We start from the raw sequence: 12,893 nt of genomic DNA on the forward strand, positions 1-12,893 counted from the left end.
GGAAGGGGTTGACCCAATCTACAGGGCTTGATAGTTGGTGATAAAGTTTGTTGGGGGGGGAGTGGGTGAACTCCGCGTTTGTGCTATAACACGTCAACAATGACAATACTGCGTTCAAGTCTTCAGTGCTCATCGGCTTGTTTTGAAAGTACTTCATTGCCCACTGCACTGTTCCTTGGTCAAGATGTACTCTAGAATCAGTTTTAGATTTGACATCCTTTGTACTCGAAAGTCAAAGATTTAAATACAGTATGTGTGTTCAGCGTGTACTGTCGTCTAAATTCACTGTAATCGTAATAATGACAGGCAGTGTTTTGCATTACAACTCAAAATGTATTTGCTAAATGGCAGAGAAGATGACAACGCTATCGATAATATAGATAATAAACATATATAGTATTAGCCGCCATACTATGAGGCACTGGGACTTCCTTTTATCGTAATAAACTGTTCCATATACATCCAACTTCATTTTAATTGGGGAGAAATGGAGTACCTTTCACGTTGTTTTAATGGCTTTCAAAACAGTGAAACTTTTTTTGTGTAAGTGCGCACATTAGCTGTGACTGTTGATATAGTTAGATAAAATACATTTGATCAAATCTAAGCAACATTCTAGTGCAGATATCATGCTGCTAAGAACCCAAACAATCAAATAACAATACAATATGAGCGTGCCCTTTTCTCCAAATTTACAAAAGCACCGAGCCGCTTCTTCTCATCTAATTTAATTTAAATATTTGTTCTTTTGTGCTCTGCCGCGCTGACGGCCTGTCACTCTTTGTCTGGAGTTTTGTTTCAAGTCTGTTTTTTTTTTTTTTTTCAAAGCTTTAGAATGAACACGATAGTGTAAACCCAGAGCAAACCTCAAGCTAGGCTTACGGTCAACATATAATAATAATAATAAATCATCATACATTTTATTTGAAAGCGCTTTTCATCACACTCAAAGACATTTTACAAGAGCTTAAAACAGAGGATAAAAATGTGCACTTAAAACAAGCATACATAATTTACAAAAGCACATTTAAATGAACAAAAAGCAAAATGGGTAAAAGAGATTCAAAGGTATTGAAAGCATTGCGGAACAGATGAGTTTTAAGAGATTATTTGAAGGATTGGAGGTCAGTACAGTTGCGGATGTGTTGTGTTTCATATAGGCGAACATGGGTTCTTTGTGCATTCCACACCTACGAGTGTTTAAACTATGTCCATACTTATACCGAAACATTTGGAACTTGCTATGGAACGAGTGTCGCTTAATGGGTGGTGTGATATTAATTCACAATCACTGCATGTTTACTCTTTCCCCACATAGAAAAAGGCCGCAGACCTTAGAACATAGAAACATGACATGCAATTGTTTGCCACTTGAAAAACAGACACTTAACTTGCGAATCCTGAGCTGATATGATGTTTATTATGGCATTTATCTAGTTGTATCGGGTCACTTACGGTGCAGCGGTTCATACACTGGACTTGAATTTGAAGGAATGACACTTTGCAAAAATGTAGTACTTTCCCCTCGACAAAAGTCAGCACACAGCCATTAACTAGTAACAAATGTGAGTATACCCCATAGTGAAAATGTCTAAAGAAAAATCACATAAAAAGCTGTAAGAATATATTTACAATATCTGAAGTGATCTCATGTTAATGAGATACTGTACTTGCCCAGCGATTGACAGGCAACCAGTTCGCGGTATCGTCTGCCTTTCACACTCGTGGAACAGGCTCCGGTCCTATGCGACCCTCAACAGGGTAAACAATGTAGAAAATGGATGGACAGATACAGTGGATGACGTCCATCGATAAATGATTCAACAATAAGAAGGTAACAGGTGAGGGAGGCTGCCAAAGGGCTTGAAGTGACATTGAAGAGCTGCACATTCCAAATGCTTCAGTTTGTTTGGCACAAGAGTAACAGCACATCACCTAAACAACACCATACCCAAGGTGAAGGTCAGAATCACTGTGAGGGGTTTCAGTCAATGTGATCAATAGTGGAGTGAAACGTCTTCAGTCCAAAATCCCTCGAGTTGTACAAATTCCATTTTTGAAACAACTTCAGCATGATTGGTGTTGGTTTAGCCGGCGTCTCCAAACCAATTTAACAGAGGCTGGTTAACTTTTTGAATCCACTGTATCATGTTATGACAAATGATAAAAAAAAGAACATTTTAGAACAAGTTCAGTCCCTGTAACCGAATGCTGAATCATCTGATAGGAGAATCAGATGAGATTTGAAAACAAATGTGCAAAGGAATGGAGGAAGGCCATCTCTCTGTGTGCTGCGGTCCACTCCTCCAGTCAGACTATAATACTCAACGTGCGCTCAAGTCACTCTGCACAGGCAGGATGAACTCCTTACGTCCTTTAGGGAGACCACTGCCATTGAAGGTAAGAGTTTTTGTATGTTTGTGAAATATAAATGTCAATGTCTAAACAGTATTATTTTGTAGTTATTGCTATTTGTTGCTGTGCATTCGGATCAAATCTTTTTGGTGCCGTTTCACCTTAGAATCCAAAGGGACAATATCTTGTTGAAATGAAAAGAGTTCAAAGTCAAACGTTTCGACGTAACTTTATTTTAATTGCAACTTTTAAATTATTTTGTCGAAACCCCCAAAAATAAAAGCCCCAAACTTTGTACTGAAATCAAACATCTACATGTTTTAATAGCGAATACGGGGTGTCATTTCAACACTTTTTCCCCTGTTGTCCTCAGGTGTTGTGCATGTTCTGCTCGACCATGTGCCTGGTCAGCGGGCCTCTTTGCTGCGAGGGAGCCAAGCTTCGTTGCGGCTCAGAACTCCTCAATGACCTCCTGTTTGTGTGTGGTGATCGTGGACTCTACTTAGGTACGTGCGCCTTCATGATTGATGTTGCGGAATTGATATTTAATCCTTTCCAGGGGACTGTTTTGAAACGACGCAGAGTTTTACTAATGCTGACCCAAATATATTTCATATTTACATCTACCGAAAACAAAACCACTCATCTTGTGGCACATTTTTGATGCACGTCTACAAACACTTGACAAAAAGTGCTCTGCGTTACATAATTCCGATTTTATTTTTTGAGACACCGGAGTGAGGTGTAAATAAAATTGTTTACTTGGCAGTTGTCCACTATATAAGCATATGGTCAGCAAGTTACAAGGCACACATGCATTGTCAGTCCCAAGTACATATTTATTCTTACCAAATGTTGCAATGAGGATTCATTCATTGCACGTTTGCACACCAAACGTCACACGCGGGCCCTTTCACCCGATTACCTTTCTCCTCTTCTGACCGAGGCCGCGGTCTCCATCTGGTATCAAAGTGGTGGCAATACTTCAAAATGGGAGCAAACCCACCAGTACACCGTGCCACATAGTGTGATAGTATTATTGTTGTAGCACTTGCTATCTGAGAGCAGCTTTGTTTTCAGAGAAAGGTACACGAGGGGAAAAAAAAAGAGAGAGAAAGAGAACAGCGCTGGCTAACACTAACACTGCCTGGACGACAATACACCGACTATGGAGCCTATTTTAAATAGTACCATGTTTGGATTTGGTTGCTTCAGGGTCAACATTGTATTGGTGTGGAAAGCATAATCGATCAATACAATAATCTAACCCCATTCAACTCATTTTATTGCTCGTTACTTGATTTAGGATGGCCATTTTTTTGCTTGGCATTGTCATTGTCTCTGTATTGGATTAGTATAAGAAAATAAAATGTGCATGTCAGTAAACCTTGTCCTTATCTTGCACCTTAGACAATATCACTTAATGCTTTTTTTTTATATCGTGCTTTCACAAGAGCTGCAGCAGTCACAAAGCGCTGTCCAGAACATTTGCAGCCAAGACTGCCACGATATTGATAGTATGCCGACTTTAAAACCAGACCCTAATGGATTGTGTTTGTCTTATGACAGGGAAAGGTACATGGTCTGGTTATGGTTCTCGGCCCAGAGGGAAGGGGATTGTGGACAAATGCTGCCGCTCAAATGGCTGTGACCTGCATCATTTGGAGATGTATTGTGCTAAGGCAAAGAAGCAACAGCCAACTACAGCATGGCCAAGTACAAGTACAAGTATTGAAAGCCTGACCACACAACAAACGCAAGTGGTAAGAACTGCATTTATTGACTATAAAAGAATGCTTCTTGCTTAGCGAGTGAGGATCCATGTATCAGCAAGTCGATACAAAGCCCAAAGTCAGTCGTGATAGGCTCCAGCTCACCCACGATCCGAATGAGTGCCATCGAAAATGAACGCAAGTCTGGGTGAATCCATACAACTAGAAATGCTTGGTTGTTGCCGCTTGATGCAAAACCAGAGTACAGAAGTTCGTCCAACTGTCAAGTGAGACATATCAAACGTGAGATATAAATATGATTAAAATAATCAAAATAACATTCAACTCTATTACGTGCCGTTCTTTAACGCAAGTTCATTTTTTCTATTGGAGAGTACCATTTTCATTTGTTGTGCCTGAATGTTCATTTCACCGCCATGAGTATTGATGCTATCGGCTGACATTAATGACAGACAGGTGAAAGCTGATTATGACAGTATGAATGCGCAGGCTGGTACAATTCAAGGTTTCAATTCCTGTCAATGTCCACCAATATTGTCATTGAGAATGAGTGGACGAATGTGCAATCAATAACCTTATTTAAGTGCCGCGTGGTGTAAGCCAGTGAAGTAACTGAAGTACAGTGGTAAACTAACTATTATTTCAATAACTGATAAATGTGCCAATTATTTTGTCAATTACTCAGTGGATTAGATTTAAGAAAAAAAAACATAATTCCCACCCCCTTCATTTGAAAACAGGACATTAATTGAAATTGACAGTACAGCAAAGGCACAAACAAAAATTAATTATGATGCAGTTCGTGGTTTGGTTTATATCATGTAAGAAAATAGGCCAAAATATTCATCATTGTCTACTGCTGAGAGGCTGGAATTCTCAGGATTTAGAAAATGATAAATTAAAAAAAGGTCTCTAAATTATTAATCGATGAGAAAAAATAATCCTCAATTTAGTTGGTATCAAGAGTCGTCCAATAATGCACCTCCAAAGTGAAGTTAAGTTTACACTGAACTACTATTGTGAGGGATTTCTTTCCTGGTCTTAAATCAGAATGTTGGTATGCCTCAGCTGTCTAATTAGTTGATAAGTTTTGTAAATGTGATTTACTCACTAGCTAAGCACATTTGTTGAAGCACTTAAGCAACATTGTAGTAACAAAGAAAGTAAAAATGGTGATTGTTTCCACTCACTGATCAAAAATGTCCTCCTAAATAGGTGAGCAAAACATGTGCTAATTACGTTTGCATGTTGAAATGATCACGTTGAAGGAAAATAATCATTTACCAGATAAGAGAATGTACCGTAAATAAACGCATGCGCCAAATTAAGCATGAACCATAACAAGTCCGTGCCAACCCATCAAATCAGTTCAGGTCAAACAAAGGCCCAAGGTCATCTGATGCCGAGAACCCGCTGCTTTCCAGGTCCTTGAAACGCTTTGTTGTTCCTTATCGTTGTCTTGCAGGCCTATCAGTTCCAAGCAGTTTTTCAGAAAAGACTTTTGCAGCACCTGGGGCCACCTGATAGTCCAGAGCGGCAGACCTATAGGAACAAAATAAAAGCCTCATCACGCAGGAAGATGACCCGACAGCACATGACGACAAGGGAGGCTCCCTTGATGGCCACGACAAGGACAGACATCCTTTTAACCGGCTGACCTCTTCTGTCACCATTTGAGTGAGTCTGTCTCATGGACTCTCCTTGTAGGACTGGCCTGACTCTCACCATCGGGTGGTTTATGTCATGTAACTGTTTTGCTCTTTGGGAAAATGCTGCTGTTAGTTTCATACTTTGCATACAGTACTTCGGTTAAGTTCGTCGTAGTTACATCGACGTACGTCACCGTTGCAGTAAACCACACGGGTGACTTCAAACCTGCATGCTCAGGTTGCTTTACGATCAAAGATATTCCGCTCATTCCGGTTGAAAACTTTCCATGGGAATGAATGAGAATTTGGTGGAACTGAGGGAAATTTGTGGAAATAAAAGGGAAAAAAGCAGGAATTTACAATATTGAGGCTGACTTAAAATAGGGAAGATAATCATTGAAGGGGAAAAGTTTGAATCAAATCCTGACGAAAAGAGATTACAACACATTAATCCAGTTCAAATGGCTTTATACTGGCTCCCAATCAGCTGTAGAATAGATTTTAAAATTCGGCTATTGGTATATAAATCACTGAACGATTTGTGTCCTAAATACTCGAAAGAAATGCTAATTGAGGATAAACTCAGTCGGGCTCTGAGGTCTGAGGCCAGGTTTCACACCAAATACGGTGAAGGGGCACTCAGCTGTTATGCTGCATGTAAGTGGACTAAAATGCCAACCAAAATTAAGTCAAGCTCCAGATTTGAAACAATCAAAGCAATGGGGAGAAAAACATTAAGATCTTTTAAGCATTCAAAATCAGTTTTACTGTCCGGTAATTTTAGAAAGCTACTTTTTTATTTATTTACTTTACTTTGAAATGTCTTTAAATCTTAAGTACGTTCAAATTTTTCAATGCGTATCCCTGTAGTCATTTTAATAAGCTGCCTTCATTTTGGCTTTGAACGGCCTTAGCTGTTTGTTTGTAAATGCTTTTCGGTGTGATGCTCTTGGTTGTGTGAAGCACATTGAGTTGTCTTGTCTATGAAACTTGCTACATGAATAAAACTCCCTCCCCTTCAAACCAGTTTTTAAAATTACAATAGTCCCTCGAGTAACCCACTTTACCAGTTTTCTACATTCACTCATTACGATCATTCTCAATTTCCAGAATTGCCCGTTTTAAATTCCCATGGACATTTAAAAAACTTGTAAGAACCTTTCCAGAAATGGTTCGCCCCCTCTGCGTCCTCACTGGCCACGAGTATTCTGTCCAAACTTTCTCAACACCTGCCAAATTTAAGTAGCTCTTCATGGTCTTGGGCATCCTTTCTGGATTATGGGTTTGCAAATGCTACTGTTTTATCGGGAATAATTCTCCAGCTGCTCATCTATTCCTAGTCCGATCTTCTACTTTGTATTTATGGCACATTTATTTCTGTCTCTCAAACATTTGTTAATTATTATGACATGCACTTTGATAACATTTTTTTTGTACATTATCGCAAATGTTTTTATCTTATTTTAATGTGTATGGAGGCCTTTTTTCTGTTCTTATACCTTATCAAACATTGCATATCTGGGTTGTATATGTTTTTAAAAATATTTATTTTTCTTAGACAACATGGTATGTCTGTTGAGAAGAAAAGATGTTGATGTTGCTTATGTATTGATCGAATTGTTCTCATCAAAAGAATGAATATCTGAAGGAAAACAAGATGATTGAGTGGTTTCTTTTTTAGCAACTTCAAGCGTTACGGGTTACGGTTTTTACTTGGCCCACAATTCATAACAATATGTTGTTTATCACAACATGACCTTATGTTTTGACTTTGAGTCTCGGTGACATGAAAAACAACTGATCATTTTATAACGAGACTCAAGTTATCTAGTCCCTTTCCTAGAGTTCAGAAGGCCATCGTAGCAAAGAACCAAGCAGGGCTTGCATTGTTTAGAAAGCGGTGATATGATCAAAATTATGTAATTGTGATCCCCTTATCGGTATTCAATGTATACATAATACATACCTTGTAGCATATTACCCTATGCAGCTAGCACATAGGCCAATGGGGGAGAGGCCGCAGGGATTTTTTTTTAAAGCTGAGGAGCTTTGATTGTATTTCAACCAAGTACTGCCATTCCAACCAAGTACAGTTTTCCAGCTTGTACATACCGTGAAAAAAAAGATCACATTTTAGCACCAGGGAAAAATGACATTCCAAGGCTGCCTAAGGCCAATTCTTGAGCAGGCATGGCGGCCTTCTTTGCAGTCCTTGGCCTTGTCTCGAGAGACATCCAAAATCGTTTTCTTCATGCTCAGCAATTGTGTCAAATATTTAACAATGTAACTTTAATTGCCCCTAAAATCTTTGATCTGACTGCTTGGTTCAGAGTTTTAGAACAGGATGGAACGACATCTTTCCCACAAACTGTATGCATATAAAGATATTTTCACTTCACATACAATACATGCAAATAACATAAATGTGTGCATCAGAAAACGAGTGGTCAGATTTCAATGTTGGATAAGAAGCGACTCCATTCAAGCAAGATCCAATTTCTGGCCTCCACGGGTGTACAACAAAGTAACAAATGTTCACTGTTGGTCTGATAAGACCATAAGGGAGCTCTGTCTCCTGTAGGTTGCTTTCATCACAGTGAGCTAATGTATTCGCCTTTATACAGCTCCGCCATTTCATTCTCTTCCTTGAGCAATTAAATTGCTCCCAAATTATGTTCTGAATAAATATGTGCAATTAACATCTACACGATATGTCATATCTACTTGCAAAAATGTCTCGTGTTTTTTTTTTTAAATCTTGCTGTACATAATCATGAATTCGGCAGTGTGGGTATACAGTGGTCAGCACTGCTGCCTCACAGAAATTAGATTCAAGCTTGGACCTGACTTGGGGGCCTTCTGTGGACTTATGTAGCTAGGCTACGTAGATCATAAGATAACATCTATCCATTTTCCGATCCGCTTTATCCTCACAATTGAATGGGGCGTGCTGGAGCTGATCCCAGCTGTCTTCGGGCAATATGCGGAGGACACCCTGAACCGGTTGCCAGCCAATCGCAGGACACTCAGAGACGAGCAACCATCCGCGCTCACACTCACACCCAGGAACAATTTAGAGCATTCAATCAGGCTGTCATTCATGTTTTTGAAATGTGGGAGGAAACTTGGAGAAAACCCACACAGTCACGGGGGGAACATGCAAACTCCACTTAGGGAGTCTGGAGCAGGAATTGAACCCGGTACCTCTGCACTGTGAGGTTGACGCGCTAACCAGGCCGCCATAAGATAACACACATTTATAAATCACACAAAGTGACGTTTTTTACACAGATTGTGATGCCGCTTTCTGCTCTGCAAACCTTGATGGTGGCAGGAGTGTGACATGAGTTAAGATGACTGACAAAGTCTGAAAGCAGCAGACATTCATCAAACTAAAGCAGTTTTTTTTTCACAGAACAGGAAAATTGTCAATTGTCAGTAATAAAACCACTTACAATGACCACTGTAGTGCATTTTTTTGTTGGTGTTTCTCACTGGGTTTTTTTTTGCATTATGTAGGGCTGATGATAAAAGAAGTGATTCTGGGTTGCATGTATATTAATTGAAAATGCAGCTGTAAGCGTCGGACCTACGAGGTGTGAATTCCACCAAACAGAGTAGCCACCTGTGTATACTCAGTGTATACTAAGTGATGCTGATAATAAATAGTGTATGCACACTATATGCCTTGCACTAAATGATATACAGTTACCGCCACATCCACAATCCGCATGAAACTTAGAACTGTAGAAGGATATGATAAAGTAAAGTTGATCAAATCAGCCATAACAGAGAGTAGTTCTGTATTTTAGAACAGGTGCCTTGAGGCGGTCTATAGTATCAGCATAGCTTCCAGGACAGATTCTGATGTGCGTTAGTAACATTCACAAAGCCAGCAATTTAACTTTCATGCGTTCACATTTCGTCCCTCGCAGTAAGACAAGAGTGTACTCGTCCAGTTCTGAGGTGTCTGTGGTGTAGCGCAGAAATTTCTTATCTGCAGGATACACAAATGATTCAGCCAGTGGGAAAAACCATCCTCCAACCATCTGCTCACGTTTGGTTCAACAATGTAACAACAGATGAGGTGAAGCCACCAAACACAAAAAGACACTGAGGAATTTGTTCGGTAGGACATGATGTCTATGAGTCTTCATACCACTGTAATATCAGGGAACAGTTTGTGTTTGTTTCAACTGATTCACTGCACCTGTTGTGTGGCTTGAGTTTCTATTGTGTTGGTTCCTTAAGCCATGAAAAGAGACCAGCCTATATAAAATCTTCATTTCAGGGTATCCTCATGTCGGTTTGTGAGTTTCTAATCTTTTGATCTTGTCCATGTTCACACACACACACACACACACACACACGAGTGAAGGAAGCGGTTGAGGAAAACTTGTTTCATGTTTCACTTCAAGAGATGGTGTACTGACATTTTTTAGGTCAGGGTATACATTTGTGCTTGGTACTGTTATAGATAGCTCCCTTGAAAGAGTCAATCTGCTAGGCTTTTTATTGGAATATAATGGGAATATGTGTGTGTGTGTGTGTGTGTGTGTGTGTGTGTGTGTGTGTGTGTGTGTGTGTGTGTGTGTGTGTGTGTGTGTGTGCGTGTGTGCGTGTGTATTATTTGTTACATATATCCATAAGCCATTACACAATTGGAAGTCACAGTTTGCTCACAAACCATATGTCAATATTAAGGAATCCTGTTGTTGAAATGGCACCAAAAGAAGAGCTCTTCGGCCCTTTTCCACCGCGCTTGTGCTCATGGTAGTACGGAAGAGGATTGGGGCCAGTACGGAAGAGGATTTGGGCCAATGAAGAAAAAAAAAATAAAGTTGGCAAAATTCTTACTTTAATCTCCGTACGGTAGTGCCCAGGTTAACACCACTTCTTTCTTTTTCTAGCACCGAAATTGGCTCTAGGACTAGCTCTGGTGGTTGAAACTGGTCCTTAAACTGGCCCCAATTATTTGTTGGGCCATACTCTGACACCATATACGTCAGCGGGCGGGGTTTATTATGACGATTGCAGATGTAGAGGAATAACTCCCTGGACACAGAAGTTTTGCACTCACTGTTGAGAGGTGAACTCCGACATAATTGTGTCCGACCAGAAGAGCGATCGCGGATGTGCCCAGATAGCATGCGATATCCGACTCGCAGCCAGCCTCGTGATCATCTACAATGATGAAGAAAGATATAAGTGTTTGCTCATTGCATGTCCCCGACGGTTATCTACTACATATAAGTATAATCGATGCTATGCTAAATTGCTTAGCAGATGCTTACAGTGCATATTACTCTTATTATTATTATTGTTATTACTATTATTATGATTGTTATTATTCTTATTAATAGCGCAGGCGCTCTTGGCCGAACGGCGAGATAAGCGGTGACGTTTTGACGCTTCTTTGTAGGTGGAAAACGTAACACGTTCTTCGTAATAACATTCATTCATTCATTCATCTTCCGAGCCGCTTGATCCTCACTAGGGTCGCGGGGGGTGCTGGAGCCTATCCCAGCTGTCTTCGGGCAGTAGGCGGGGGACACCCTGAATCGGTTGCCGTAATAACATGTTAAGCACTAACTGTGCACAGCCTTGGCGCCGAACGAACACCAGTTTTTTTGTTGTTTTTTTTGGGGGGGGGGGGGGGTTTAAAGGTTTATCAATGACTTGTGAATACCACTAATCGATAAAAGCACTGTTGATCGTTTATTTTACTTCACCGAGTGTGTAGTTTTCCTAAAAACAAACAAGTCATAAATTAAAACACAGCAGAGCACTTTGTCAGTGCACTTGTATCATATCATATCATATCATATCATATGAATCTAGGTTTCAATCTTCACTCAATCATTTTAGAGTGAAGCTGGCATGTTAACCCATAAAGGAAACATGCCATCGTGTTGGAGACTGAGGGACAAACTTTGTTGCACCCTAATAATAATAATAAGCATTACAATACTGGAGTAATCATTCAGATTTACATAGTGCCTGTCAGGGGACTCAAATATGCTTCCGAATACAGTAACTGATGTATGAAATGAAAATAGTGAGTATGTTAGGAACACCATGCCAGCAGTTGAGGGTTTCTTGCCTTGCTCAAGAAGCAAACTGCATGTCTCCAGGATCTACCTCCAAATTGTAAGGCTTGTTCATGTGGGTTTTGCACCATTGGATCATAACTGGCTGCAAGCAAGTTTAAATTGTGATAAACATTTGTTGCTGCGTCCTTTTGAAACATCTGATATAGCTGAGGCCCAGTTAAACCTCCTTTACTTCAGACAAAAGGTGCAAACTACATTTTGCCATCTTAAGATGTTTGCATCGGGGTTACTCTTCCCGTATCGTGTTAGCAGCTGAATGTGTTTGTCAATGAGTTATCTGCATTGCCTTGTTTGAACTTTAACATGATATAACAAACAGTGTTTCATTATCTGTCTAAAATCACAACAACAATTGTACATCATAGATAAATTTGAACATGTGGGGCAAGGACTTTGTGATTAGATGCCAGTTTCTGTTGCGTGTTGTTTGCGACCTGTTTCTCGACTGTCCAGATTATGTGGCTCCCACTCAGATGACTCCACTGAATAGGTCTGACCATGATGCTGTATGATTAAACAGACTACCGGTAAGCATCAGACAAGAGCATTTGTTGCAAATGTGTCTGATGGCGATTAGGTCAGAGCCAGGCAAGCTTTGTCGAACCAAACTCACCTAAACACTCTTTTAGGGACCTTACTTTGTAGGGCATGTTGTCATGCTGGAACAGAAAAGGACCTTCCCCAAACTATTCTCGCACGCATAGAATTGTCTCAAATATCTTCCAAACCCAAGTGATTGTCTGTACAATCCCGTGGAAGGGAACACTATGGAAATCACAAATGTGTAGTCTTTGATTCTGGTTATATTATTTGTAATCTTTGTTATATTACACTGGTCAAGAGCAAATTTGAATTAAAGAAGGCTTTCTGTGTCCCTACTTGTATTTTTGACAGAATAAAAAAGAAGTCCGTACTCTTTTTTCTAGCACATCCGTTTTTGTTTTTTTAGATATTTTCCTTTTGTTGTTGTTTTTAAGTTTACCCTGTAAATGCTTGCACAAAACGTTGCCATGCTATGGAATTTATTGCCATGATTTTTGAGA

General features: G+C 39.9%; 1 protein-coding gene across 1 annotated transcript; it reads left to right on the plus strand.

The window, feature by feature from the left end:
• Positions 1–1,561: 1,561 nt before the first annotated feature.
• LOC127596137 (insulin-like growth factor I) lies at positions 1,562–6,337 on the plus strand. The gene is made up of 4 exons (XM_052058317.1): positions 1,562–2,400; positions 2,729–2,861; positions 3,925–4,118; positions 5,554–6,337. Exons 1-4 carry the CDS (start codon positions 2,254–2,256, stop codon positions 5,743–5,745), a joined length of 666 nt encoding a protein of 221 aa, XP_051914277.1. The 5' UTR covers positions 1,562–2,253; the 3' UTR covers positions 5,746–6,337.
• The last annotated feature ends 6,556 nt before the right edge of the window (positions 6,338–12,893 follow it).

Source organism: Hippocampus zosterae, chromosome 2 (assembly GCF_025434085.1).
Source record: "Hippocampus zosterae strain Florida chromosome 2, ASM2543408v3, whole genome shotgun sequence".
Taxonomy (NCBI): domain Eukaryota; kingdom Metazoa; phylum Chordata; class Actinopteri; order Syngnathiformes; family Syngnathidae; genus Hippocampus; species Hippocampus zosterae.

Coding starts and splice junctions, on each gene's coding strand:
- LOC127596137 (XM_052058317.1), top strand. CDS start 2,254: ATGTGCAAAGGAATGGAGGAAGGCCATCTCTCTGTGTGCTGCGGTCCA. Junction 2,401..2,728: donor GGAGACCACTGCCATTGAAG/GTAAGAGTTTTT, acceptor TGTTGTCCTCAG/GTGTTGTGCATGTTCTGCTC. Junction 4,119..5,553: donor CCACACAACAAACGCAAGTG/GTAAGAACTGCA, acceptor GTTGTCTTGCAG/GCCTATCAGTTCCAAGCAGT.